The sequence below is a fragment of the Tachypleus tridentatus genome, chromosome 13 (genome assembly GCF_004210375.1).
Source record: "Tachypleus tridentatus isolate NWPU-2018 chromosome 13, ASM421037v1, whole genome shotgun sequence".
In the NCBI taxonomy this organism is placed as follows: Eukaryota; Metazoa; Arthropoda; class Merostomata; order Xiphosura; family Limulidae; genus Tachypleus; species Tachypleus tridentatus.
Window position 1 is genome coordinate 121,972,100 of NC_134837.1, and position 25,037 is coordinate 121,997,136.

General features: G+C 36.4%; 1 protein-coding gene and 1 long non-coding RNA gene across 5 annotated transcripts in view; one reads left to right on the plus strand and one right to left on the minus strand.

The window, feature by feature from the left end:
• LOC143240641 (inactive tyrosine-protein kinase transmembrane receptor ROR1-like) overlaps nt 1-25,037 on the minus strand; it is a 98,355-nt gene that overhangs the window by 34,216 nt on the left and 39,102 nt on the right. For 2 of the 4 annotated variants that reach the window (XR_013021869.1, XM_076483397.1), the window contains exons 2-5: nt 17,048-17,153; nt 10,763-10,821; nt 8,799-9,110; nt 8,373-8,448 (exon numbers count right to left, since the gene is read on the minus strand). Coding sequence is in view for 3 of the 4 variants with exons in the window: in XM_076483397.1 (XP_076339512.1) it covers nt 8,373-8,448; nt 8,799-9,110; nt 10,763-10,821; nt 17,048-17,153 (553 nt within the window). In the remaining variant the exon portion in view is untranslated. Of the gene's footprint in view, nt 1-8,372; nt 8,449-8,798; nt 9,111-10,762; nt 10,822-15,641; nt 15,702-17,047; nt 17,154-17,591; nt 17,629-25,037 lie in introns of those variants that run through there. The other 2 variants (XM_076483398.1, XM_076483399.1) reach the window with 2 other exon arrangements.
• Nucleotides 2,045-22,700, plus strand: LOC143240642 (uncharacterized). The gene is made up of 2 exons (XR_013021870.1): nt 2,045-2,361; nt 22,487-22,700. It is a non-coding gene; the product is annotated as an uncharacterized LOC143240642 (long non-coding RNA).

The window sequence follows — 25,037 nt, forward strand, 5'->3', positions numbered from 1 at the left end:
TGTAGTCCAATTTACAGTCTTGGTTCTGTCTCAGAATTGATCTTTAGGAGAAGAAATGTAATGTAGCTACTCTCTTCTAAATGACACCTTATGCGTACGTGAGTTTAATAACTCGGTCAAAGGCGCTTCAGAGATTCAGGTATGACAGCTCTTAATTTGAATTTGAACAACTCAGTAGATGGAAAGCAGAAAGTCACCAACAACCGCCGACAAAGGGGTTGTGTACGAGTCTTAGAGCAGTATTAACTGTCACTTTCATAAAGCTCTCTCAACTGATAGCGCAGACAACATTGAACTGCAGCACGTCTCGAACCCCGGGTCCTTTGATCCTCTAATCACTAAGCTATATCAGGCCGAATTAAACTGATTTGGTAATAAACAGTGTTGAAGATCAACGGGCATACATCTGATAGTAAAGTGACACTAAAACCTAACACATAACACTGTTATCTATGTGAACATATAAAAAAAACCTTATCGAGGAAAAGCTGCGTTTTCAGATCCATACCACAGAGACATTGGAACAAGAACAAATTTCCTGCAATAAATCGCACTGAGGTTTTCTTTTGTTTTTATGTTTGCGACCGGATCCTTAATGGGGGTAAGCTTTCCTCGTGAAGCGTGTTTTCTGCCACATTTCTACATACAGAACAACACGTTGTCTCAAGCGCACGCACACACACACACACACACACACACACACACACACAAAGCGTCCCCCAGTTACAAGAGAGGGGCTGCATATTACGAAATCTAGCCAAATAATAAACTTCATTTCTCAAGTCCTGACACCTACCCTTTTTACTACATCACAACCATACCCAATTAACAAACGCAATGATAACAGATGGAGCTGTCACAGGAAGTGCACATATTAGGTTTAAGCAGTGCCTCGATGTTCAAAAAATGTACTTCCTGGACATTCAAAAACTTCGTAAAAGAACAGTATTAATAAAATAAACATATTACGAAGGAATAACACAAAGTTGCGACGAAATACAAAACGATAAATAGAACAATGATTGATATGAATTTAATATATAACTGAGATGTTATTAAAGTATATATATAACGTTAATTATTGTATAGTAAATACAACAGTGTGTTGAAAATCTTAGTTATTCAGCATTTATTCATGTACAATTACGTATTTATTTATTATAATTAGCTCGAGTCAACACCGTGGATAATAAATGTAAAAAATAATAAAGTTTAAAATAAGCAAAAATTATTTGTTTGTTGTAATTTTTGTTGTTGTTGTTGTTGTCGTTTGTTTGTTTATTTGTTTTGTAAGCCCCCTGGTGGGTCAATGGTAATTTTATATACTTTCAACGTCACAATTAGGGATTACTTTTCGCACAATGGACAGAACGTAGGCAGCTATTTGTGTAGATTTGCCCTAAAAGCGAACAGCAATAAATGACATTTAAAAATAAATTAAATATTTCAAAAATTGTTGAAACACTGTCTCTGGAACTTTTATTTTCTGTACTTTTGCCTAAAAATCACTACTTTTTTTTTTTTACTCCTAAAGCCCATGAAGGTTTATACCAGAAGAAATACAACAGGAAGCACATTTCTGAACAACGAATTGTAAACTACAGACCCTAGGATTCACTTTAATAGAATGTCAGCTATAGACTCTAGGATTCACCTTAACAGAATGTCAACTATAAACTCTAGGATTCACCTTAACAGAATATAAAGTATAGACCCTAAGATTCACCTTAACAGAATGTCAACTATAGATCCTAGAATTCACCTTTTCGTACACTAAATAATAGGCCACGCTTAGCCCATTGTGCGATTTTGTACTAAAACTAAAACACTCTTTCGTCTTTCTTCAGTACCAGGTTTTTGTTTTCTCTCACCCTCCTTCCAATGTTATTTTGTATATAAATTCTCTAACGTTTTATTTTGTTTTCACTTGTTTTTTACCCATATTTCTTTCTTCCTCAAAATATTTTTCCTTCGCACCACAACAAAGTTTCAACGATTAACACCAGAGGAAAAAAAATGGGGGTGTGGTTTAGCTTGACGACACATTCCTGAAGACTCGAGACGCGTGTTACGTGATGCTCTGTTGACTAGTAGCTAACGAGCTAGGTGTTTCAGAAACAGTGTCGCACGAGAGACGCGACAGTGAATTTAGCAACATATGCTGAAGACAAAGATGGGTATGTACGTGTTACTTTAGGCGGTATGGTGCATTGGTTCCAACTGCCTAGTTTAGCGGATCCATCCATCTAGACAATTAATTATAATACAGTAAGAATCTTCACATAGTTAGCACTGTCGGTAGTTATGACAACTGTCTCTTACAGAGTAACAGCAAATGGTCGTTATGGCAACAGTCTCCTGGTAAGAACAACTTTTTTTTTAATCAGTGACTTGGAAAAATTACTTGGAATTGACAAATGACAATACACTATATATCGACCAAAAATAACACACACATAATTACAACACCGCACTAAATTAACGCTTTAGACAAATCATGTATATTTCATGAAAGTTACTTGACATGCGAGATTTGCACACCAATGTGATTGCTTTGTTTTTCACACGAGAATACCGGTTGCTTCATTTTTTTCTTTTTTTAAGCAACAAAAGCTTTGGTTTCGCTTCGCGCAAGACGTTCGACATAAATTTAATAAGAATTATTACTTCAGTTTACGCCAGATGTCGCACGTACTTGAGTGATTTGGTTTCGGTTTAAGTCAGATTTTTCACTAAATTGCAGAAGTTTTTAGTTTCGTTTGAAACCAGAAATCGCACGTAATAGCAGCAAGGGTTTTAGTTTCGCCTTACGAGCGTTTAGTAAACACAACTAGTCTATTTGATATTATTTTAGTTTCAGTTTAACACCGTTCACAGACGACCGGTAGAGGGAAACTTGAATCGAAACCTTTTGGTATCATTTGATAGTTTCTGTATAGATAGAAAATAAGGCGTGTATATTGAAACCTCTACTTACGAACTACCATAGTTTGAGGAAGAAAAACAGTCTGAAATCATATACAATACTAAGGTTCTGTCGCCGTACGTGGATAGTTTATCAGTGTTACCTGTCTGTCAACTGCGTGACGCCTGGTTAGAGATAGCACCATGGAACACCGCGTCACGCTATATTTGTTACACATCAACATAAAGTTATGATGTCAAGATGTGAAATATTAAGACAAATGTTACTGTCTTTAACACATCTTTACTGTAAAAGAGTGTGAATGTTAAACAGAGACCCCCCTGATTAAGAGAATTTGTTTGCTTACTGACATGCGCAAAGCTGCAGAACGGGCTGTTTGCTCACCCGGGGTATCAAAACCCTAGTTTTAGTAATAATAACCCTTAGAATTAGAGGAGTATTTTGAGTAAAAGATGTGAAATAAAAACTTTCCAATCTAAAAGGAAACTTCGGCAATCGTCACTTAACCCTATAGTCAAATGTAACTTCGGTTTTGTAGCCTTGGAAACGAAAAGTCTAATTAGTTTGTTTAACATTAGTTTATACGTATTTTCTGCTAATAATCTACCTAAATAAGGCTTTATTTATCTATTTGATAAGTTCGAGTGTGTATTTTATATGTCACTCATTGCCATAAGAAGCATTTTTGGAATGCTCGCCCTTTCAGCCGTGAGGGTGTTATAATGTGACGGTCAATGCCACTATTCGTTGATAAAAGAGTAACCCCAAGAGTTGGCAGTGGGTGATGATGACTAGCTGTCTTCCTTCTAGTCTTACACTGCTAAATTAGGGACGACTAGCACAGATAGTCATCGTGTAGCTTTGTGTGAAATTCAAGAAACAAACCAACATTTTTGGAATAATTAGGCTGTTGCCCCATTGCCATTCCTAGGCGTCTGGGGGTTTGACACCTTCATGTTTTTGAGAAATGTAATGAGATTGAATCTTAAACTATTTTAACCATAAATACCAGATACACACAACGTAATATATTGAATTAAAATAAGGAAGTTTTAACACACAAGTTGTATCTATACATGCGTTGAAAAAATGGTCGTGACGTTGGATTTACCACTTCCTACGGCCTTCATGTGGCATACATATTTTAGTATTATTTGTTTTTGAAAGTGATGTACATTTTCCTTTATTTGCATGTATATGTTGTATAAAGATTAAGTTACTGATAACCTGTTGGCCCATCTCGGCTGTCCCATCGTCTATGCCAAACTGAACCTATTAAATAAAAAATCTAAAGCCAGCCTTTATCATTCATAATATCTATCATGATTTCTTTTAAATTCGCTCCAAAAGCAACCCATTCCATAGGTCGACCACCCTATTTGAAAAATAAAACTTTTTTAGCTGAAGACAGTTTCTACCTTGTATAAATCTCTATTTATATCCACTAGTTCTATAATTCTCACTGTTAAGTATGAAGAATGTTGATACATCAACATATCATCAATTACTTTTACAATATTAAACACTTCAATCAGATCCTCTCTAACAATTGTTTTTTTTTCAAGAGAAAATTGTTAAGGATCTTAATCTCTCCTCTTATGGCAAACCCTCAATTCCAGGTATATTTTAGTAACCCTCCTATGAACCCTTTCTAAGAATGTAATGTCTTTTCTAAGGTAAAGAGCCAAAGACTGGACACAGTACTCTTATAACAATGGAATTATAACTTCTTTATACTTTTATTCAATATTTCCGTAGATACAACCTAAAATTCTATTTGCCCTGCCATTAGCAACAACAGACTGCTTGGATGGTTTAAGAGACTGATCAACCACTACATCAAGACCTTTTTGTTTCCTGATACCCTTAAGGTTATTTCTCATACAATAATATAACAAAGTACGATATGAATTAGGCTTCACAAATATTTTAGGGATAGCAATTTGCACATTAAGAATTCCAATTCTGGTTGTTTGCACATATGTTTAGCTTTCACAGCTACCGAGAACGTTTATCGTGCTAGTTAAACAGGTCAGTTTAATTTTGTGCTTTCAAACTTGTGCAATACAGGGGCTAAAATACTGACCCAGAGATCCCTTGAACTGCTGACCACAGTGTAGGCAACTAGGCAGCAGAGTCCGCCCCCTACACGTCTACTCTTAACTCTGACGCAGTTGAAAGTTCGAAGACATCAATCAGTTGCCTGTTCATTGATCTGTGTATGTGTTTTTCAATAAAAACGTTACAAAATAGGAAAATTTTATTGTCTATTTGCAAATATTCTAGAATCTCAGTTAACACTAAAATGCCAGAATCATTTTTCTCCTACGTGTTGCACCGTTAGTAACAACTAATCGATTTCAGCAATATTATCTGTTGCTCCAATACTTTCATTTAGACACACGGTGTAGGTATAGAGGCCTTTCCCATATTTTCAGTGTTATATTATTTTATGAAACAGCAACAACAACATTTTCAGAAAGAGGAAACTTTCCATACTATCGCTAGAAGTCGAACTAACAGTGTAACTATAGTAGTGTAAAACTATTATTGCTCTTTCCGTGTAATTGTATAAAGAAATAGTTGGTCAGTTCAAATATAATACGTAACTGCTTTACATAAATTTCCCATGTTACCGCTAGAGGGCACGCCAACAGTATAATAGGTGTTAAAAAGCTGTTACTGCTTTTACCCATAATCGTATGATTGAGTCGGTTATAATTGTCTACAATAACTTTATCTTTGGGTTGTTTTGAGTTTCGCGCAAAGCTACACGAGGACTATCTGCGCTAGCCGTCCCTAATTTAGCAGTGTAAGACTAGAGGGAAGGCAGCTAGTCTTCACCACTCACCGCCAACTCTTGGGCTACTCTTTTACCAACGAATAGTGGGATTGACTGTATCATTATAACGCCTTAGCGGCTAAAAGGGCGAGTATATTTAGTGGAACGAGGATTAGAACCTGCAACACTCCGGTTTCGAGGCAAGAACCCTAACCACCTAGCCATAAACTTCTTTAGAGAACTAAGTACCTAGTGGCAGTTTTGAGAAATTCTTAGAAACATTTACGATGAAAAAACTAAAGTGAAGTTTGTTTTCACTAATATTATTGAAATCTTACGTTGACACTTTACGATTGTACTTCTTTTTTGTACTCAATGTTTTAAATGTAGGTTTTATTTTGAGATTATTCGACTTTCAAAACCTGACTGAAATTGCGATCATAACCCTTGACCTCGAAGAAACCAAAAAGTCATTCATCAGTCTTAAGCAGCGTTTACAGGAATCGAATTCAGCGGTTTTTAAAACGCGAAAGAGCTCACGTGCTTATCACATGACAAATTCAACTGTAAATGAAACTTGACACTTTTGTCACGCGAAAGACCTCGCGAGCTTGTCACTCCACAAATTGATCTATCTACATTACCTGCGACACGGAATGCGAATCTGAATTTAAATAACGCTCGTTCGTTTAATCGATCATGCTTGTAGGGGGTACTAGTGTCGCTGCGAAAATGCCAATTTGCACTGCCTCGAAAATAACCCTCAAAATCACGAATATTAACGTAGTTCAAAATTATTCTGCCAGCGACCTGACAGCAATTAAGGAAGATGCTAATATAATCTTTTCTGAATTAATAAAACCGAACGAGAGTTTTTTGTTCAAATTTCTTTGTATTTTTTCAAACACTCTTCATAATTTATTTACAAACATTGTAACGCTCCTTAGGTATATCTGTTCAGTCCGTGGGACGATCCGATTTTATTAAAACATCAGCCCCTATCGGCTGATTTGCAAACTATATTCAAAAAGTATCATACAACAATAATAAAATATAAGCTGTCAATACAAGCCACACAATAATATATATTTATAAATGGATTTTTTGTCTCACAAATAACAGTTTACAAAATTCGTGGCTCGGCATAGCCAGGTGGTTAAGGCGCTCTACTCGTTATCTGAGTGTCGCAGGTTCGAATCCCCATCATACCAGACACGCTCGCCCTTTCAGCCGTGTGGGCGTTATTATGTGATGGTCAATCCAACTATTTGTTGGTAAAAGAGTAGCTCTAGAATTGGCGGTGGGTGTTGATTACTAGTTGCCTTCCTTCTGGTCATTTGCTTGTAAATTAGGGGCGGCTAGCTCAGATAGCCCTTGTGTAGCTTTGAGATAAATTCAAAAGAAACACAAAAACTAACTCCTCACTAGCCTGACTCCTCTCTTTCGTCAGCCATAATTATTTTCATTCCACTGGCGCAACAGACACGACGACAGTTTAATTAGTAGATGTCACCTTCAGTATTATTACAGAAAAGCGCAGTCTAGTGATTAACGTGCTGAACAAACAGTGGAGTTTAGATCCATGGTTCAAGTCTCCTTATCGCTCAAACAAACAAAAAATTAATAACAATTCCTTGTACGAGAGCAGACCGAATGTTGGGTGGTGGGTGGTGTTATCATTTGCTCTTCCTCCAATCTATTACTTCAAAACTTCATTATAAGGAACAACTTGGGATAGACAATAATGAAGCAAAATTAACATATTTGGTATTTTCAACAGAAATGGCACCTTATTCAACAAGTGAGCTAAAAGGACAACCCCAAGGCACCTACGATTCTGACTTACCCAACCCTATATTATATGCACAAACCAAGTGCCTTTTGCATGCAAAAAAAGAAAAGCGGATTTGACTGCTACAGATATAACGCTATCAAAGCATTAAACACAGAGCATGCTTACTAACGTATAGCACTCGAGTCTTAGTCCTTCCAATACGTAGATCAACTGACTAAACCATGTCTGGCTTTCGTTTTCGTAATTTTTGGCAAAAAATATTCCACTAATAGATCTCAATATGGTTCAAAGTACAACTCGGTTGAACCTCGTCATACACTTGTGAAGCAAACCTTAGAAACTAAGTTTTGTTCAACCTGTTACAGCTAGTATGAGGAAAAACATCTCTTAATACGACACGGAATAATGAAGTGCATGACGAAATAATCTTAACATTTAAAAAACACACACAAAACGATTCTAAAAATAAATCTTTTTTAACTGACTTTACTCTTTTAATTAAACACTTTTAAACTGACTTTACTCTTTTAATTAAACACTTTTAAACTGACTTTACTCTTTTAATTAAACACTTTTTTAACCCTAACTTCACTGGTTTGCTTTTTCTTAACACTTTCTTTTTAACCCTAACTTCACTAGCGTTTCTTTAGGTAAACATTGTCCTTTTAACTCCAACTTCATTGGCGTTTATTTACCTGAATACTTTCTCTTGAAATTTATTTATCTGTCTACTCAAGAAAAGTAACTATATTAAAGGTTTTTTTTCACCTGTTAGTGAACAGTTAGGAAAGAAAACGTTCGTGCTTTTTGTTGTTGTTTTTTAAATAAAAAATGTATAGAAAATAAACTATAACAACTGGGCCACATACCTTCCATAAAGCGCTGGAAAATCCGGTACTAAAACTGGTGGGAATTCGGGCAAGCTCTTTGGCGGTCCAATATTTCCTGGAGAAAAAACAAAAGGTTAATAAACTAAATAGTTAAAAAAAATTTTACTCCCAGTAGTAGGCTTAACAGATACATTTAACCAATTATTTAAATGGTTGGCAAGCACTGGAATATATATATATATAAAGAAAATAAATAGCTAACGTATTTTTACTTCTATGTGCTCAAACGTTACAAAAGGAAAGAGATAACAGCACAGTTAATTCGCCATTATTGCGACTGCGAGGATAAAAAATCACCAGTAAACAAACTTTGACACGCCCTCTACTGTCTACGCTATGCACTGATAGCCAGCGTAGAACAAAATGGATACCAATACTTAACCTCAATAGAGAAACATTTCTTACCTCCGCTAACTTTTAATATTCCCGTTGTCTCCGCAGTCTTAAAGCCATTGTTGGCTTCACATTTGTAAAAAGCTGTATCTAGTGTATCAAGATAGTGAAGTCGCAGTTTAGAGGTCACATGACCTTTACCCTTGTCAACCATCTTAATGTCAACCCGACCACGTTCTTCTTGAAGAGGCGCCTCATTCTTGTACCATCGAATAACTGGCGTCGGATGTCCAATAAAAGAACATATCAATTTCGTCTTCTGACCTGGGAATCGAGTGACGTTGACAAGGGGTCGTTCAATGCGCAGAAATTGCTCTTGTGAACCTAAAAAAGAAAAAAATAGTCCAAGTTTAAATTCACGTGTGTTCTATTGAACGTGACTCATAGATAACACTAGGTAACGAAGTTTTTACTTTTTCTTGTTCCTGGGCAGAAAGTGTTATTTCCTAATTGCTTATGCCTAAAAAAAAATGAAAAAAGACCCATTTTTCTCTTCAAACTTTGCTTTTGGGACCTGGGTAATGAAATATTCAAATTTACCCATTTTCCAGAACATTCCAGGTAGATTCAGAGAACTTTCTCGAACTTACTCGTATAAGAACTTAAAAACTTTTAGTATGTTGTAGAATTTTCAAGAACTTTCTAGAATGTTGTAGAATTTACAAGAACTTTCTAGAACTTTTCAAAGTAATATATAAAGTGGCTCACCACTTCAGTTTAGTTCTAGCTGCCTAAGTGAATACATAGACCTATCCAAGGATGCTTTACCAAGTTTCCCTGTTATCTTTGCCTTTGGGACAGCAGGGACACGGCAGCGCACTACAACAGAAAGCACTGGCCACTACGGACCGAGTTTTCTGTGGGGAGGCACAATGTCAAGTGTGAGTCACTAGTGGACCTCCAGAAGGTGTTGTTCCCACCATTGCACATAAAATTGGGTCTTATGAAACAGTTTGTCACAGCTCTTAATAAGGAGTCTGCAGCCTTCGAGTACCTTCAAGACTTCTTCCCTAAGCTGTCTAAGGCAAAGGTCAAAGCTGGTGTCTTTGTTTGACCACAAATGAAGGAGATCTTGGAGTGCACAGAATTCCCCAAGAAGCTCACTAGGAAGGGAAAAAAAAACTTGGGGCAGCTTTGTCATAGTAGTTCGGGGCTTCTTGGGCAATCACAAAGCCGAAAATTATGTGGAACTGGTTGAAGCTCTGGTGAAGAACTACGGCAAAATGGGCTGCAGGATGTCCCTGAAAGTCCATATCCTTGACGCTCATCTTGATAAATTCAAGGAGAACATGGGAGCATACTCAGAGGAGCAAGCCGAGTGCTTCCACCAAGATATACTGGACTTTGAACGCCGCTCCTTGGTAGCGGATGACTATATTTAGGGGCTAATTCGTGAAAGTGATTTACATTACAGTCGCAAATCTCGAAAAACTACTCACTTCTAAACATTTTTACATAACTAGTATAAATACATGTAAATCTTGATTCATATGTTCTTTTATTCAGACCTTACGTGAATGAAAATGTGCAAATTTGCCCGTTTTCACATAGAAAATAGGTTAATTTCTAAATTTCATTAACTAGGTCACAAAATCAAAGTTTGAAGGGAATAATGACAATTGTTTGTACTTTTACAACATAAGCAATTACAAAATAATACATACTATTCAGGAACAAAATTTGTGTTACATAGTGTAATTTACAATTCACGAGTGTCCTATTCAAAGCGACTCAGGTAATTTATAATTCATATGTGTCCTAATCAATGTGACTTATAGACTATATAATTCAATGCGTCATATTCAATGTATGCAATACACATTTTGCGATTTGTAGACACTGCGTGGTTTTATATGATTTGTAGAAAAACCTTGTAGTTAATAACACCTAGTCCTCTGTTGTTGTTACATATCTGAAAAATCATGAAATAAACAGTTAGTTTTAAAAAAGTCAGAAAGAAAAAAACATCAACATACCATTCGCTGTTGTTCCACTCGCGTCACGTGCTAGAGGTGTTGAGAAATCGACGTCAAACCTACAAATAAACATGTTACGTGCTGTCAGTGTCCTTGCAATGTTTACGAGTATTTATAAACCTTATTTATGAATTTAATAAAATTTTCATTTCCCACTTATGAATATGTAATTAGCGTGTTACTATGGGAATCAATAACTTGAACAGTAACGCAACTTAAGGAAAAGTTAACAAGTGTCTAACGTTGCCTTGTTTTTTACATTCATTAACTTATTATAGTTGATTTTTATGCATAATTTAACATACTATCGTTTTGTATACACTTCCCCATAAATCCACTAAGAACTGTCCCCCGCTGGGACAATGGTAACTCTTCGGACTTACAACGCTAAAATCAGGGGTTCGATTCCCCTCGGTGAACACAGCAGATAACTCGACGCGGCTTTGCTATAAAAAAACACACACGCTAAAAACTTAACAAATGAAAAATAGAAAGAACACGATTGTTTGTTTTTTTCAAAAAAAAGCTAACCTTTGAAAACACATCTACGTAACAAGGATAATCTCATCAACTAAGTGACCATACCAAACAGGGGTTTGGGGATGTTCTTTCAATAAGAAGTTGGATGATGGGCCCTATAAAAAGGGACTAAGGGCTTAACCCTCAGAATTTTCATCAATTATACAGAAAGCTATTTGCCAATTAAATGTTGAAAGTTAATTCCTCACAGATGGCGTTTCTGTTGTATTAATTTCGGTTGTTTTTTTTCCTGTGTGTATGTGTTATTCTTATAGTCGCATCGAGTTATCCGCTGTGTCCTCCAACAGGAATCGAACTCCTGATTTTAGCGTTGTAAATCCGAAGATTTACCGCTATACCACGGGGAGGAGAGCTTTCCTAGAGTAACTAAGCGCGTGCGTATTGCACTTCAAAAGTGTGCAACATCCTTGTGAAATGCACAATATGTATTTATAAGGCCACAAAATACACAACACATTCACAATGGGAATTTCAAGCATTCCAACTGCGTCGATAGCTTATAACAGAAATTCCACGCAAATATTACCCAAACATATATTTAATTTTCACCAGTGATATCTCCACTTCCTCCTCTCTCCATTCTTTCTGAACCATCACGGTTTTACCAACTAAAAAAAAAACATTAACAAAATGTTTGCGGCTGCTTTTTTTTTTTTTACGAATATATTCCTCACATTCCACACATGTAAACGTGAAAATTATGAACTCCAAACGAATACTCCCGTCCACCTAGCGCTTTGACTGGATGCAAATTATTCAACCTCAAAACTCGAAGTATTCGTGTCTGATTTTATATTAGATGATGGCTAGTGCTTTTCTCAGAGCTCTGCGAAATTACGGATAAACTAATAAAATTCTAGATTCTCAACATTTCCGAAAAATGTCGGTGTTGCACATCTTCAAAGAAGGGGGGGGGAGGTTATTAGGAACCAGGATAAATTATTAAATATTTTATTTCTTTCGTTGTGCTCGTTTCTTATGTTCTTTTTTTAGGATTTCGAACGAGAGAAACACAATTTTGACATGTTATCAATGAAAGGTTCATCACTATCGTCGTTAACATTTACCAAACATTATTTCAATATAACGTACGTAAAAAAAAAATCGCTTCTTCACAGTTAGCGTATTTTGTTTTTCTTATCCATGTCTTTTTTTTTTAATTATGTTCGATGAAATTGGCCTGTTTGTCTTGAAATTATGAAACAGTGGAAGATAATGTTTAATAATGCCAACTATTATTGGCCTTTCCAAAGATGAGAAAACACCATTTTAAGAGAGTGAAAACGTAAACTGTCAGGACACGAAAATATTTAAAAACCAACACTAACTGTTATTTTTATAACCATCAAACTAGGGAGCTGGACATCTTAAATAATATAGTAATGTAAAGAAAACATCCGGCCGCTTAAAGACATGGTTACTTGCATAGACGTCCAACCAAAGAAACGGACCAGGTAAAAGTTACGAAAGAGTCTTCCATTCCTTAACAATACAGCAGTGAATTTGAGCATATATCCTGGTATCGTTGATAAGGTAATAAATATACGAAGGTGGTCAAGGATCACAAGTTTAAAGTTCCTAATCTTTCAAACACATCTTGGAAGTAACAGCTACTTTTATGAAAAAGATGACAAAAAACTACAATCAACACTCCAGGTCATCTCATTCAAGCATCCTACCAGACACAGGTCCAAAGGACTTTATGCCTTTGATTCTCCTGAACTATAGTCTGAAAACAGATTCATACACAGCAGAATTATTGTGGAGTAACCTTGCTATTCTTGGTAAAAGCAGGTTACAATGAAACGTGCAGTGCCGGTTGACAAAATAGAACGTAATCGTGGTTACCGTATTAACAACGACAGAGGAATAGTCCTACGATCAGCATAGGATCCAGAATACTGTTGTTGTTATATCAGGTTATCCCACAAGTAATGTCCAAAAAATTTAATACAGAAAGTGCATCATTATTTCTGTCTTTGTAGAAGGATTTAATGACTTAAATTCGTAGTAGGACATGTATAAAAATGTTCAGACAAATAAAAGAAACTAACCCAACTCCACTTTTCCAGATCATTAATCAAATAAACCCTTGTGAAGATGGATATGTTTGAGGAGCACATTAGGTATATAATGCTTTATGAGTTTAAAAAAGGCAATAGTGCAGCAGAAACTACACGAAACATTCAAAGTGTTTATGGTGCAGAGGAAATGAATGAATTTTCCTCAATGAAGGAAAATGTCGAAGGTTGTTTCAGAAGTTCAGATTAGGTGACTACAGCTTAAGTGATTCGTAACAGTTAAAGAACTAACAGAGAAGCTTAATTCAACCCATTCAACAGTTCACCGTCATCTGCAACAGCTTGGAAAGGTGTAAAAACTTGGAAAATGGGTCCCCCATGATTTGACAGAAGCCAACCTTAGAGCAAGAGGGACCTTTGTACTTCTCTGCACTCTCGTAAAGGTAACTCACCTTTTTTGGAGATGACTGGAGATGAAAAATAGATACTTTATAAAAATGTTAAGCGCCGCAAACAATGGCTCAATGTCGGTAAATTGGCTAAAGTGTAGCCAATAATGGACCTCCATCCAAGGAAAGTTTTGTTAAGCGTTTGGTGGGATATTGTTGGCGTCATCAACTTTAAGTTGCTGCAACTCAATGTAATGATTACATCAGAATTCTAATGTCAACAGTTAGAGCACTTGAATGTTGCACTGAAAGAAAAGAGGCCTGATGATAAGGCTGCCTAAACAATCTATCAAAGAAAAAAAAAACTTGCTTTGTTGCTTTGATCAATCGTAAAGGTGTTGTGTTACACCAGGGTAGTACACGGCCCCATACAGCAAGGATCACATCTGTAAAGATTGAAGAGCTAGCCTGAGATAAACTTCCACATCTTCCTTACACTCCAGAACTTGCCCCATCTGATTATCTTCTATTCCGACGTTTGCAGAACTATCTTGGTGGAAACGAGCTTGGAACACATGAAGATGTCAAAACTACCTTATTTTCTTCCAAACACCAATAATTTTATAGAAGTAGTATTCAAAAGCTTGTGAATCATTGGCAGGTAGTAATTAATAATAATGGAACATTGATTAAATAACAAAACCATTTGAATTCTTTCTCTTTTTCTGAACCTAAAATCGGACATTACTTGAGGGATGACCTGATGTGTATAGATATATATTTCACAGTCCCAAGGCCAACATATACCCCTGGAATATTGTTTTCATAAGCTTAGTAATAAAACGTTTCAAATACTTTATCACAGAAGAAAACCAAAAAACAATTGAAATACCAGTAAACGAATCGACTGTGTGTGTTTGTATGTTTGTCTTATAGCAAAGCCACATCAGGCTATCTTCTGAGCCCACTGAGGGGAATCAAACCCCCGATTTTAGCGTTGTAAATCCGTAGACTTACCGTTGTACTAACAGGATGCACGAATCGAAATTTTTATTTGTTTGTTTGGAATTTGGCGCAAAGTTACACGAGGGCAAGCGATGCTAGCCGTCCCTAATGTAACAGTGTAATACTAGAGGGAAAGCAGTTAGTCATTATCACACACAGCCGACTTTTGGGTTACTCTTTTACCAACAAATACTGGGATTGACCATAACTTTATAACACCACCACGGCTGAAAGGGCAAGCATGTTTGGTGTGACAGGAATTTGAACGTGACCCCCAGTTTGCGGGTCAAGCGCCCTGACCACCTGGCCACGCCGAACACAGCTGTTGAAATAAACCAGTTACATTTAACACGCAGGTTCTCTGCCTCGTTAAGGCACCAGGAAAAACAATTCATTGCGTATTTGTCACTACACAAAGCTTAATTGTTACTTACATACTGACAAGTATTTACAATTTCTTGTTGTCTTGGGCGCCGGTGTGGCTTAGAAAATATAGTATACAAGCTGCTAATCAATGGCCCAAGATTCGAGTCGGGTTATTCCGCTAAATACGCTTCGTACTATTAGATATAGGAGAAAGCGTTATAATCATAACAGTCAATCTCGACATTCGGTTAAGAGTAGTAGTGTAGACGGGGGAGGATACTGCTAATTCCCCAGTTATAAACGAGGAAAGGCTATGACTGAGCTTTAAGGGGAGGTTCTAACCAGCCGGCATCTTGTGTGTTCGTATGAGGTGCCGTTCAGGTGAAAATTATTAAAATGTTTGACGTTTTAGTGTAGATTACTTATATATAAGAAACTCCGGAGTTCCGGAAATAGCACGAGTAGTTGTAGCCTTAAAAATATATATGTTTCACTAATAAAGTACAAGAAATTTAAAAAAAGAGGAAAATAAAGAGAAAAGAAAGTAATATATCTCACCATCATTACACGGGTCCTTCAAATACAGCAAACACCATTCCTTCATACTAATTACTGTCGTATCATATAATATCTCGAAGTTTTTTTGAGCCAGCCTTCTAACAGCTGCTGGTATGTACATATTGAATGTCAAGTGGCGTCTAATTGTCGACGACCTCGAGCCAAAGTATGCTAATAATTTGAAGGAGACGTCTGTTTGTTTATTTTAGAATTTTAGCTCAAAGTTACACAAAGAGTCGTCCGTAATTCTGGGCTGGAAAATTAAGAGGAAAACAGCCAACTATCCAATAAACCCTTGGAATACTCTTAACTGAGTAGTGAGTTCTGACTGCAACTTTTTCAACGCGTCCCTGGCTTCAAAGTTTGTGACCCGAGACTCGAACCTTGAGCCATAGAAGTCCGGCACAATAACTAACAGGCAGCGCCCAATCCCACTGTTTATGCTGTTTTCAGAGCAAAAATCCATAATGTGTTCCAAGTTCGAAAATGATCAGTGACCCATTGAGTGGGAGAAGAGGAGGAGGGGTGGGGGTAAACCTGTGGTACTAGACAATCTCATAGGGTGGGGGTAAACCTGTGGTACTAGACAATCTCATAGGGTGGGGGTAAACCTGTGGTACTAGACAATCTCATAATGCACGGGTCTTTATGATATTTTTTTATCCACTAAAAGTTTGATCTATATGAGGGAAAAAAAACCTACATTAACATAAATCTTTGAAGAATAATTTGGATATTTCTTTGAATTTTGTAAAAAATCTATACAAGTTTACAATGACAAAAAACTGTAGAGACTGAAAGACACCCCTCGGTTTGGAATAATTTGTTTTTTGGTTTCAAAAGAATTGTATTTGAAAAAATATTCAGGAACTTCTTCTACTTCACTATTCAAATTTAACAAACTTACGTATTTTTCTTATATGCTTACGTTATTGGTAAAAATCAAAGTCGTACTTATTTCGCGGTTTTTACTTGAATACACATTTTTATGCGTAGTTTAATACTACGCCCCCTTTAAAATTCTTCGCATGTTTTACGAATAATTTGTTTCGCTTCTAATTTTAAAATATCCTAGATGGTTTCTTTGTTTCAAGTTCAGCATAAAGCCACACAATGGGCTATCTGTGCTCAGCTTTAGGCGTGTATCGAAACCCGGTTTCTAACGTTTAAGTCCTCAGACGCGTAGTTGTGCCACGTGGGGGAGCATACTAAAACGAAGGCGTTTAGCTAGTCAACACCTTCCACCGCTAACTTTTGGTCTATTCTTATCGAATAATGGAATTTGTGAGTATCACTTTTATAACACATATCCTCAAAATGTAGATAAAGATTTTTTCCCCCCATCTGTCGTAATGGAGAGTGAATCTCTGAAAAACTTTACACCAAGGTATCATCAACGTACTCACCCGCCAGTCCTTCCTCTGGGTGTTTCATCTTCACTACCGACATCTATGTCACTAAGATCATCAAATAAATCGATTGATGACAAGACCACGTGATCGTGATGTGTATCTAGAAAAAAACAAAATAAGCATCATAAGAAAATAAAAATAAAACATTTACGAGTAATACATATATAAGTGGTATTAGACGAAACGGCGTCCTCTACACACGTATATAATAAATGTAGCCTCTAAAACATTAGAACAGCGACCTCTATAATGGCATATAATAATAAACAAAGTATCAGACATTAGATCACCGTGCTCTATAGTTTTATGTAACATAACAATTATATCAGGTAATAGAACAGCGACCTCTAGGTTATTTATTGTTATACGACCGTTAGCTACAAGAAAACAGAACTAATAACCGAGCAACAAGAAGTTTTCAGAAGTTTTTAGTTACAGTAAGACACTCAAACACTGACCATGCACATAAATATTTGTCAAAATCAAAATAATAACGAGGTACAGAGGTTGAATAGCACAGAGATTTCAACAGACTTACACCAAACGAAATACACACACATACAGACGTCTTATAACAACGAACATTCGCCGTATACGCTTCGGGAGATTTTAACATAGAAGAGTTTGCATGTTTAAAAGTATCGGGTTAACTGTACCACGTTAAGAGTGAAACGACAGCTTCGTCTTTAGTCTTAGCAGCACTACACTCAAAGGTAGTCTTAGCAGTACTACATTTAATTCAATAGTACGTTTAAAAGTCGATGCTTTACTACAAAAACAGTACAAAAGTCGATGCTTTACAAAAATCACAAGTAAACACCAAAAATAATTTTGTATTCCTTTCTGTTTCGTTGTTGACGACATGTAAATAAGACAGATTGTACGTAGTAGTTAATTATTAAAGTATGTTCGACTTACATTAGACGTCTGCGTATAATACACGTCACGTTATGCAACTGTGCGTGTTCGTGGAAGTTATTTATTTATTCATAGGTGGATGTTCCCGAGATTATTTTTTTTAATTTGTTCGTTTGTCGTCTTGCTACCTACACATAGTAAAATACGAACACATTTTAACACGAGATATATGTACAAATTATTTCACAAACATTTCTGTTCGCTTATAACTGCACAGATTGTCACCAAATCTGGCATGTACCCTTAGAATCCCCGAAGCGTGGCAGAGAAGGTCGGCTTTCGGATCTGACACCTTCGGTATCCGGTAGCCACTATGTCCTCCTGTTTGTCGAACGGTTACATCAGTCAGCATATGAAATATAACTCGAAATATGTCGCTTATAACAGCTGTATTTTGACCATCACATAGAGACCTTGACGTTTCTCGACTCTTGTTCATACGACTTTAGATCAGTGTCTTAGATACAGTATGTCTGGGTTTCAGGGTATAAATAGTCTTTGCATTTTTTTAAATTTAGCCACCATTACATAAACACTTTGTTTACTTTCTATTATGCAGTATATTTCATCTTTGATTTTCTGCACCACAATGTTAATAAATGTATCTTAACATACGTTAACGCAACGCCCTAGTTCTTGACAAGTTGACTTAAAAGCAGAAGAAACTCTGTGTGTGTCAAAAACCAACTGGTCTGTTTGGTAAGTCGAACACAACAACAACAAATTTAACAGCTAATTACAGCTGAAATCCGTCAAGGGGACACGAAACTTCGGGAAAGTACAAAAATCCACCAAGGGAGACACTGCTGGAAAGATTTTTAAAAATCCATCAGGGAAACACGAAACTTTGAGAAAAATCACATAAATCCACCAGGGAGACATAAGATTGGAAAGTTTTTAAAAATCCACCAGGGGGACACGAAAATTTGAGTAAAGCACACAGATCCACTAGGGGAGACATAGGACTGGGAAGGATATTTAAAACAATCATCAAAAGAATACAAATCACTGGAGAAAAGTAGAGAAATATTTCAGGGGGGAGATACAACTTTGTAATGAAATACAAACTAAAGGCAAGGGGAATCGCCAGAAGATGATTAATCTAAAACAAAAAATTGTCCTTCAAAAACACATAAGTCAGATTTGTGACGAAAGTACGGTTTGTTTGTTTTTGAATTTCGCGCAAAGCTACACGAGGGCTATCTGCGTTAGCCGTCCCTAATTTAGCAGTGTAAGACTAGAAGGAAGGCTGCTCGTCATCACCATCCACCGCTGACTCTTACGCTACTCTTTTACCAACGAATAGTGGGATTGACCGTTACATTATCACGCACCCACAGCTGAAAGGGTGAGCATGTTTGGTGTGACGGGGATTCGAATCCGCGACCCTCGGATTACGAGTCGAATGCCTTAGCCACCTGACCATGCCGGGCCACTAGTGTAACTTGAAATAAAATAGTAAAGTACAAATTGGAAACACTAAACAAAGTGGTCTAGAACCCCAGACTTGTAAAATAATTGATAATTTTCTAAAGCTCTTGATGTTCGAGTATTGAACATCAAAGCATGTTTAAAATTTGCAAAGTAGTTAAAGTTTATATTTAGATGTATGATGGATATAAATGTCAATAGAAAAAAAAACTTTAAAAAAATCTGTACTTTTGTGATTGTGCTGGAAACGAACGTACAGTATTTTACGTGCTAATATGAGATATATTCATAAGCATAATTTACACGGGGATGTGTCGCACCATTTATTTCTTTAACGTGGGATAATCTATACTTTTGAGATTGCTGAAAACAAACGTATGCTATTTTAAGAGCTTATATGAGGTATGTTCATAAGCATAATTTACACGGGGACACGTCCCCCATTTATTTATTTATTTGGCATGTGATTATCCCGTCATATTTCAGTAGTAACTGTACTGAATCATACGGCATATTCTGTCATAACACATTTCAAACGTCCTCCATAACCCCCCCCCCCCACACACACATACATACATACATACATACATACATACATACAATAAATAAACGTTTTGGGTGAATGCTACTCCCCTGGTTGAATTGATTATTAAAGTTTACTATATAGCTTTTTCCATTAAGAAAGCATTTATATTTCACGTTAAAATATAGCACTACGTAAGATAACCAATCAAGTTGTCTAATTTATCACAAAACTTATCACTTTGTCTTTCTTCAAGATGTTTACGATGTGGAATACAAGATGTGAACCACATCCACACTGACTGTCTACATATTACTTTGTCTTTCTTCAGGATGTTTACGATGTGAAATACTAGATGTTAACCACATCCCCACTGAGTGTCTACACTACTATATCTGGCTTTCCACAGTCTTTAATTGTTTGTTTGTTTGAGGTTTGAATTTGGCAAAAAGCTACATGAGGGTTATCTGCGTTAGCCATCCGTAATTTAGCAGTGTCAGACTATGTAAGTCATCATCGCCAATCGCCAATTCTGGGGCTACTCTTTTACCAACGAATAGTGGGATTGACCGTCACATCATAACTCCCCCACAGTTGAAAGGGCGAGCATGTTTGGTGTAACGGGGATTCGAACCCGCATCCCTCAGATTACGAGTCGAGTGCCTTAACCATCTGACAATGCCAGGTCCAGTTTTTAAATCATATATAATATTACTAACGCTCTACACTTAAGTAAATTATATTCATGAAAAAAAACACACAGGACAACCGTACACTGACGAATGGGGGCACTCAGACATAGGGGTCTGAAAGTTAGTCCCGTGCCACCACCCCTATTTTTCAGTTCCTCAATCCAAACGTCCAAGCACTGACAGATTTTAGCAGTCGACTCAATAAACAGGCTTAACCCACAGTACAAGGCTTTAATGTCAATTAGTGCTAATTACCTCTATGATTTATTACTCATTTTATTCTAATTACAGACAGACACACGTTAGCGTATATTCAACATAACCTAGTAGGCCTAGCATAGACTAATAGAGCTTTAGCGTTACTTGTGTAATTACCGTTTTTAGACTATAAAACTAAGATATATCATTATACTTAGATTCTGTACGAATTTAAGATTCAGCGTCTCAGCTTTCAATCTTTAATTGGTCAAAAACAACTTTTTTATTTTTTATTTCTTTTCCTCGAAAACACCGACGATTAACGCAAATCAGGGTATATTAATGACTGAAACATTTCAATTTAACTTGGTTTTAATTGATTAAATTAAGTTACAAAGCATTTGGTTATGCGGAAGGGGTCTCCCCTGCTGGTACAACGCTAAAATCAGGGATTCGATTCCTCTCGGTAAGCTCAGCAGATAGCCCGATGTGGTTTTGCTTTAAGGAAACACACACATTTATCCGGAAAGAGAAATGTCATGAATCTAAAATTCGAAAGGTTTTTTCTAAGAAATGCTCTACGTATGCTTCCTTCAACTTTGACCTCTAGATAACATCAGTTCGTTACAGCTTTTAAGATCCTTTTTAACAAGTGTACATGTCATAAGATTTAAACCTGTTTCTGCGTTACTAGTGTTAGCGTTGATTACCTCTCGTTGGAACTTTTGGGAACTACAAAATGTATTACTAGTGGACTCTGAACTAATCTGTACGTAGGCTCCTGTTACAAGTTACCAGTTAGGCTTAATAAAAAAAAACAAATAATTGCTTCTCTTCAGAAGTTTGTACAAATTACATAAGAGTTGAAATATGTTCATCTATTTAAGCCTCTTTTTCCGTTTTCTTTGTCATGATAGCGTATAATAAAGGTTATAGCATTTCAGTTTGGTCCTCTTAGTGGACATCATGTCTTTGTAAAAGTGATCTACCTGGACACCAAAGGTGACCTGAACATTAAGAACCTATTAAAAAACTTGAACAATGAGTATTTATTAAGGGATTTGGAATCTAAAGGTCTTCATCAAGAGAACATGGTCAACAATAACACAGACCTGTAATGGCTTTTACTGCCTTGACATTTTTACATACTCTACAGTAATTTCTATACGCTGAGTCCGAAAACGGTATCCATTTTTTTTCTCATTAGGTACAGATTTTTCACAAAACGCCATATGCACTTTTACACTAGTGAATCGTTTTCGTTGAAATCGGTAACATTGTGTTATGCCTAAGCTGTTAATAACTAATGACTATAGACTTCTCCAGATCAATCGCGACGTAAGCCTTATTGATCATTCTAGAACCCATGAGAAACACACCTCTAGTATATAGACGGTTAATAGACCATTTGACGTGCCATTTGTGGATAGTATTTGTTTTTGCGTGCACTTTGACATTATACGTTTTTTCTTTTCAATATTACTTATTCGTCGATATGGCAACAAGAGATTTTGTAAATGACCCAAACATATTCTGTTATATTTGTGGTAATTTTTTGTTGAGCATTAGATTAGGAAATTCACTTCGGATGAATAGATTGAAAGAGCAATAACGAAAGTTAAAGATAGAGAGTGGCTTGTCTTTAAATGTATTATTAACAATTTTTTTTAGGAAACAACAAAGACCCAAATTACGAAAATATTGTCAACAACAAATAGTTGGATTGTAATACGGGATGGAGATGTCATTTCTTATATTCATATTACTTCCCAGAACATTTCGGTGCCGTTAGCGAACAACAATGTCTTCATCAAGACATCAGGAAAATGAAGAGGAGGTATCAGGGAAGGTGGATACATCATCATGATAACTGGGGGGTATCAAAGAAGGTGGATACATCATCATGATAACTGGGGGGTATCAAAGAAGGTGGATACATCATCATGATCAGGGAAGGTGGATACATCATCATGATGGCTGGGGGGTATCAGGGAAGGTGGATACATCATCATGATGGCTGGGTATCAGGGAAGGTGGATACATCATCATGATGGCTGGGTACTGCTGGTCACTGAAACTAGGTGCTCAAGACGTAGTACATAAAAGAAATAACACATGTAATTTTGAAACTGAAAGATGTTGATTTCACAAAAAATCAGGATGATTGAAGATACATATTCGTTTGACATCAGTTTTCTGCCATTTTCTCTGTATTTTTGTTAAAAACATAATAATTAAAAATGTTCTTTGTAGTAAACGAAATAATAATTGATCGAAGTAAAAGTTTTTCTTCCAAAACTGTAAAAAAACAAAAAACACCACCATACGTGACAGAAAAAAAAATGTGAATATTATTTTCGAAATCTGCAGAAGTGAATTAGAGAAAATCTGTTGTTATTAAACCAAAATCACTTTTATTAAGTTTAAAGTAGCAGACCTGTGTAATCATTAATAGTACTTTTCAGTCTGTAACTAGGCAGTATACTTCGAATTTATCGAAATGGTGTTTTGTCTTGTTAAGTTTCCAGTACGCCTTTTTTATCCATATGTAATCTAGGAGTTGCGATTGAAATATAAGAAATTATGAGATGCAAAAAATCTAGACAAGGAAAAGAACATTACACCTCCCTTTTCCATTATAGTGTAGAATAAATATTTAACTGCCTGTCCTTTACTGTAATTGGACTTTGGACTTTTGTTTTAAGGCCCGACATGGCCAGGTGGTTAAGGAACTCGACCCGTAATCCGAGGGTCACGGGTTCGAATCCTCGTTACACCATACATGCTCGCCCTTTCAGTCGTGGGGGCGTTATAATGTTACGATCAATACCACTATTCGTTGGTAAAAGAGCAGCCCAAGAGTTGGTGGTGGGTGGTGATGACTAGTTGCCTTCCTTCTAGCCTTACACTGCTAACTTAGGGACGGCTAGCGCAGATAGTCCTCGTGTAGCTTTGCGCGAAATTCAAACCAAACCAAATTTTTGCTTTATGGTTCGTTTCTTAATTAACAGGCCAACGTTTCTACAACCGCTATTTGAAGTTTCAAGTGTTAGCACCTGTTTAAACCGTTTCCCACTGAGAATCACGCGATCTACTAGATATCCGCGTTTCTAAACAATTTCGACTTATCAGAACAAGTGTCATCAGAAAGGGCATGACGTAAAATATCTGAAATTACTATTTAGATGTAAACGTACAAGACCTCTGGTTGCTCAGCGGTAAATCAGAGAACTTTATAACACTGAAGTTCGAGTACCGAACCCTACGGTGGACGTGGAACCGATAAAACATCGTATAATTTTTCGCTTAACAAATTACAAAAAAGTCACGAAAACCTATTACCAGATTTAGTTGTTAAATAAGGAAAGGAATAAGTAATATAAGTACATAAAACAACCAACCAGTCACTCTTACATAGTTCCAATTTTAAATATCAGTAAACACTAAGAACAGAAAACAACTCGTTGTTGGACCGAATGTACGTACATTCCTAGGATATTAGTGCAGATAGACCTCGTGTAGCTTTGAGCAAAATTCAAAATCAAACCAAACCTAGGATGTTGTTTTTCTCTATTTCAAAACAGCTCGACTTCCAATGTAGCAGTAAAATATTTGATTTTGTTTATTAAGTCACAACGCTGGGTCTAAAGCTTAGATCAAAGTGTAATCTCTATAACTGCTAAGGTAATATATTTAACAGTAGAATCCTTTGATCTATAGAGTGGGAAAGTTCACGGTAAGAAACTCGAATATTGCTGTTAGCTCAGATTAATCAATAACGACGACGGGCTGTAACACGACTATAGGAAACATGAGGTTCAGTCGTAAACTACGGGTATAGACACATAAAATAGCGACCAAACGCAGAAATATAACATCGGTGAAGGTTGGTAGGTTTATAAAGAACTGACCCCAATTTCCGCTGATATGCATTACATTGGTTTCTTTATAACAGTAGAAGATAAAGTATCGCGATCAGTGTATTTTATTAGCGTCTAAATCTTAGGAAAGTCTACGCTTGCCGTAGAACATGTTGGATTATTTTTAAACTTTACGTTCTATCTATATATACAAATCCCAGTGACTTCGGACACTAGAGAAAAAAACAGGATTAGGGTCTAGTTAGAATGTTAACCAACGTCATATTGGGAAGGTGGGTGATGTGTATACTAATTATAAATTGTGTATTAGTATATGTTTAAAATCACAGTAAGAATATATG